General features: G+C 41.3%; 1 protein-coding gene across 1 annotated transcript in view; it reads left to right on the top strand.

The window, feature by feature from the left end:
- LOC109300949 (FRAS1-related extracellular matrix protein 2-like) overlaps positions 1-6,132 on the top strand; it is a 112,397-nt gene that overhangs the window by 35,295 nt on the left and 70,970 nt on the right. The window contains exon 3 of the mRNA XM_019521837.1: positions 3,732-3,878. Coding sequence (XP_019377382.1) covers positions 3,732-3,878 — 147 coding nt within the window. The remainder of the gene's footprint in view (positions 1-3,731; positions 3,879-6,132) is intronic.

Below are 6,132 nucleotides of genomic sequence, written 5' to 3'. Positions count from 1 at the left end.
CTGGGTCTGGGGAGGCACCCAGGGTCCACCCCCCCAAGCCGATCGCCAAGCTGGGGAAGCATGGGGGGGGGTCCAGCACGCTCCCCAGAGGCCCCAAAAGTGGACCAGAAGTACTTCCAGTCCACTTCCAGGTTCGCTGCCAAGCACGTGGGGGGGGGCCACGCTCCTGTGGGATGCTCCATCTGCCCCAGCATTGCAGTGTTCATAAGCCACACCTGGTACCTCTAGGTATGTAGAAAAGCATTTAAAGCTGTGTCTATGGCCAAATCACTGATTCTCTAAATCAGCATAGACTCTTCAAATTCAGATTAGGCTGAATCGAATCAAGGACAGTGATCCCTGAATCAATGAATCGAATCACTGTCCCCAATTCAGGCTGCATCTCAGTTGAATAGGGCCCATTTCGCACACCCCTACCAGGCAGGTAAGGTGTTTTTTGTTTTTTTTTTAAACGTAGTCATAACTTGTTATGGTCAGTTTTTTTCCCTCATCTGATTTATCCATTTTATTTTGCTGCATAAACCTAAAATATTCTGTCCAGCAGTGACTAGTGGAATTTTCCTTCTGCACAAAGGTTCTGGAATAAAGCTGGTGGGGATAGCTTCGCTGCTTTCTCGTTCTAGCTGCCTTTCGCCCTCTGGTAGAGGAAGATGAAGCAGCATCAAACCCTAAATCTCTGGCATGGGTAATAGTAACTTTTGGCTGCTTTACTTTACCCTTTTTTAATCAGGTATGTCAAATGCAGTTTTTAAAGCCCTGTCACCATATAAATGAGACTTGTATTATATCTACATGTGTATATTTGTTCGCACATGCACATATGCATGTACACACAGACACGTGATAAACAAATGAGCTTTGTGATAAAATGTATTTATCACAACTGTTACTAATACATCTGGTTGGTGTGGAATGTGGCCAATGAAGAAATTCCATGAGGCATCTCAAGCCACCCGAACACAGTGGAATCAAGCTTCAAGACACAAAGGGGCCATGACTAGCAAATTAATTGCCCTTTCCTTCTTCTCTATTTACAATGATCAAATTGCAAAGGCCTGAGAAAGTTGATACAATGCTCCCTTGTTATCCATTTTTGTTTTCTGCAGCTACCCATAGAAGTGTGGACCAAAATCTCTATTGCTCTCCTTTGTTATTTGAAGGAGGAAATCTTTTACAAAGCAAATGTGGACATTGAATATGGCCATATTCATGATTAGAAACAGGTGTTTCCAGATGTTGTAATTACACCATCTCTGTAATACCAGTCTCTGCAGTGTCTTAACTTGCAACTTGCACATATCATTTTTTTACTGTGAATGCTCAGTAATTTGAATTATGCCAGTTTATTTTACACTGGATTAAGCACCTGACAATTTCCATCTGTCCATGCACCTGCAATGTTTATTCACCCTACTAGCCAAACGTTTTTTTTCTTAAGTAGTTTCTCTTTGTATTAAAAAAATTATCCTAAATCATGCTGTCTCTATTCTTTTTGCTCTGGTCTTCTACTTCCAAGCTAATTAGGCTTTAGCAGTTCAGGGTAGCTCGTGTTTAAAAAAGAGAAAGTTGTCACTTGATTAGATAAGGATACAGAAAGGGGAGCGGGGGAGGATCTGTCAAATAGTAACCAAGAACAACTTCTGGAGTGACCATTAATCACATTGAAAAGCATTTTGTGGCAGAAGCAATAATGTGATTTATTGAGATGTTTCTGAGGATACACAAAGCCACCAAGAAGCACATCTGGATTGTTTTTAGAGATAATTTTTCAGACCAGACATTATGATGCTGTGTCAGCCAGAGCAGTAACTAAACAGCCATTCAAAAAGACTCCAGTTTGCTAATGCCATTAGACTGTAGCTAATAATAAAGGTTATCTGCAAAAATTCTTCATTGATGAATGCTGTTTCTAAGGTGCCATAAAAATGTTGGTCAGGCTTTTTTGCTTAACAGTGTAATTGACTACAAGGTGGAAATGTCAAACAAAGTCAGATGACGAAATAATTTTTTCTATATAAAACATGCTTGCTTCGGTTTTAAACTGCTACAGAATCTTTACTTTTTAATCTTCTTTAAATTAGAGTTGCTCCTGATTTACAGCCCAGTCTAATTCACACTCTGGTCAGCAGGAGTCCTTCACGTGATTTTTGTCAGGTACCCCTTGTGTGTGCCATGGAGTTTGAATTGATCCTTTGGTGTTGGTGTAAGGACTTGATCTTGCATCACTGAAGTCAGCGGGGTAATTTTATTTCATTGCAATGGTTTGGCCATTAAATGAAATCAGAATCGGGGCTTTCGATTTTAATGCAAAAATTCCTGTATTCATTCTAGCCCCAACCTGGATGAGTTTCATTTATTCATCAGTTACAGCAAAAAAACCCTCTTGAATTTGAATGAGAAAAGCATGGCTATTTTGCAATATCAGTGTGCATCATTTTTAAAATTACGAAGATGTTGAACATTTAATTGTATATGTAGCGCTGATACAAGTAGAGAATGTTCATATGTTCTTAGCATATGAGTTTTTATTTTGACTTGTGGAACACATGCACTGTAGAAGCAAATCACAAATTGCCATTGATTCTTGACAGTATAATTGTTCTTGGCCTCTCAGTGGTCATCATACTGTCCATGTTCTGTCCTGTCAGCATAATCCTTTGTTTCACAAACCCTTTGTTTCATACACACATCCTAATTTGGTCTGTTACCCCAAAACCAGAAAGCCTAAGGGCTCTGCAGTTGGGTACTGTGACCTGGCACCACCTTGTTATGGAACCATGTAGTAAATGGCTTCAATTCCCAGCCTATGCATCTGCTTGCTGCTTGCCTGTATCAGATGTAGCAGGCTTTGAAGAAACTTTTGTCACAGACAGGCATTTAGAAATCAATTAACTCTTGATGTTGCTGTTGGACCATTATTCTAATACATATCTACTTTACCTATAAGCCAATTACCAAAAGCAAACTTCTAAATACCATTTCCTAGCCATCATCAGACTGGGCCCTTCTCATCTGATCCACAGGGCAAAAAGGTTGAGCACCACTAATACAGATAATTGCTGAAACTGGCCCTTTTTAACAAGGATGTTAGAAAATTGGAGAGAGCAAAGAAATTAGTCACAAAAATGGTTTAAGGGCTTGAGAATGTATAATAATGCTAGTTGTTGGCGGTTTGAATTGCTCAGCTAAAAAAAATGAAGATGATTCTTTGTGGGTGATTTGTTTAACTTTTTCTTTTCCTTTTTCCTCTCCCCCCTCCAGCTCCCCCACAATTTTTTTTCTTTTATGTGGGCAGGACTATCTGACATGTTAACTAACATATATTTTCCTAGTAGTAAAAAGGGACACTTAATCACAACTTCAGTGCATTTTGCACATCTAGATTATTGAACAGATAATTCCGTATGTGATAACTTTACCATGCAATACTAAGAGTACTGCAAACATTTTTAAAAGAGCAGGCTAAATTCCAATCATGTCTAGTTTTTTGGTGCTGTTAGAACAGCAAAAGCACCTATGAAGGATGAACTTAGCACCTTTGAGGTAAGCTTACAATGGAGCATTCAGTATTTCACATTTGGGTGCCTCTTTTCCCAGGTGTACATAGACGAGGGGGGGAAAGTCTGGATGTCATTGGAAATGCATGTAAAAGACACTCAGAGAGAATTGTAGCCTTCATTTGACATTCAAGTGCTTTATCCTGATATTTCTGTTATTCCCATGAATTACAGCAGGGAACAAGCTAAAGAGGCAACCCTTTCGTCTGAACTGGGCTTGGATTTCACTAGAGAAAGAATACTATGTTGTAGATGAGGACTCCAAGTTCCTGGAGGTGACTCTTAAGCGCAGGGGATACCTGGGAGAGACATCTTTCATCGGTGAGTTGTTGTTTTTTTCAGTTGTCCTCTCCTTCAATAGGGAGAGGCTGATTTTATTAAGAAGGATCAGTAACTACATCATAGTTGCTCTTCTTTACCTATATAACACCAATGAAGTGCAATGGTAGTCATTTATTCCTTAAACGTGGCTCTGTTGTAGACAGGTAAGTCAGTGCTCCACCTCTGAGACACCTAAGTGAACACATGATATGACAACAAATGGTAACAAACATTGTAGGGGTTAGGACAGGTTACAGTAAAGAGATCACCCTACCTCATTTGCATGTTCAATATGAGCTTCCAGTTGCAATGAACAGCCTTATTCACAGGCCATAAGGGCAGCCATCCTCCTGTTCTCTGCTGTATATATTACTCTTCACAAATGTTCTGCAGACACTACCATTCTCCTTTGGCAGTGAGACCCACAGTGCATCTCATATATTGTGGTAACCTCCCCAATCCTCAAGCTACATGCAGCTGGTGCTTTCTGCCTGTCTTCCCATTGCCTCCTTCTCAGGTCAGTCACTTAAGGCAGAATATTCTGTCACCTAGTTCATAACCAAAGTACAGCTTGTGACCAACTCTGAGTTACCTAAATAAAGTGTAGGAATTATTCTGTTACCTCCTCTGGGTGTATAAGTGTCCCCCAGTGTAAGACTAGGATCACCCTCCAGGGTTATGCAAACATCTCCCTTTTGCTATAATTGGGGTACTTACTTTCCAAAAAAGTATAATAGGGTTGGTTCTACACACTATTTAGGTAACTGAAAGCTGGGATCAAACTGCACTTTGGTTATGCACTAGGGTGCATAAGGGTTGAAAAGGAACAGGATTGAAATGATGTAAGTGTATCTCCTATTTCTGTACTCGGTCCTGGCCAAGCAAATCATCCAAATGACGTAGCATTCTGAAATACTAAGGGGGCTGGAACTCCACCAGCAGCAGGCAGCTGTTATGAGCAGCCACCTGAACACTGCTTCCATCTCAATATGCCGGGTCCCTTTTCCAACTCTTTCTAAATCACAGAGATGTTAGCTCATCCTACTGCACTCCTAAGACATCTCCAGTCTGTGGATGGAGGATGAGTAGAATTATGGGAGCAGGACTGACTTTATAAAAAAAATAATGCTGCAGACAGGGATCTATAACCTTTAGATACTACATAAAATCTTACCTTTTTTCTTCTTTGTCTTCCCTTATTTGCCTTAACCACCAACCTCAAAACTCCAATCTAATGTAGACTTGAGTTATTTCAACTAATGAACCATATATGGTATATGAACTTGACATCTGACTCACATGGTCTGATCCTGTGAGTCAGACCCTGTGACTCACCTATAGACATCATAATATTTGGATGGCAATTGTGTATCATATCATATACATTGTATAAACTCCACCATGTGGGAGCACAGTCCAAATCCACACAAAGCTTGTTTCATTGTGTGTGTGGTTTTTTTTTTAACCAAGTCCTTTTATTAGCCTGCAGACACTATAGGATGATTAATTGAGAGTAGAGTAGTTGACTTAATATTGCACTTATAACATCAAAGAAATTTTTGGCATGCTCTGATGCTAGCCCTCTTTTTTTACCAAAGAGGGTAAGCAATAAGTTCATAGAAACAATCTGGTAATATAAGAACAATATCTATATGTTGTATAGTAACCTCTCACTGATGATGACTGATCAGGACAGCCACAGGGCTTGAACCCAGAAGCTGTCCCAATCAGCTAGTTGTCAGCTGGCAGGGACCACCTGGCACTCAAACCCTTGTGTAGTCCCTGCCAGCTAATGAGGACCCTGTCTGGAGCTTGGGTCTCTGGGCCATTCAATCAGCTGTCAGGGACCACCTTGGAAATCCAGTCCCAGGGCAGTCCCTGCCAGCTGACAGGAGATTGGGAAGGCCTTGGGTTTCTTGCCCTGGGACTGTCCCAATCTCTTGTTAGCTGCCAGGGACTGGTAGATCAGGTTCAAACTGTGGGGCTGTCCTGATCAGCTGATTATCAGCCAGCTAATTCCAGTCCTGGGGCAGTTCCTGCCAACTAATGGGAGATTTGGAACAGCCCTGGGGCTCAGCTAAAGGGGCCGTGATGATCTGCTAGGGGTTTTCAATCTTTTTTAACAAGTGTACCCCTTTTGTCTCAAATTTTCAGCTCATGTACCCCTTTATATTTATTGAGACCCCTGCAGAGGGGGAGGGAGGGAGTGGGGCTGGGGCTGGGGCTGGGGCTGGGGCTGGGGCTGGGGCTGGGA

This window comes from Gavialis gangeticus, unplaced genomic scaffold (genome assembly GCF_001723915.1).
Source record: "Gavialis gangeticus isolate Ggan-Ray unplaced genomic scaffold, GavGan_comp1, whole genome shotgun sequence".
Lineage (NCBI taxonomy): Eukaryota > Metazoa > Chordata > Crocodylia > Gavialidae > Gavialis > Gavialis gangeticus.
The sequence above is the reverse complement of the archived record's forward strand: the minus strand, read 5'-3'. Positions and strand labels throughout refer to the sequence as shown.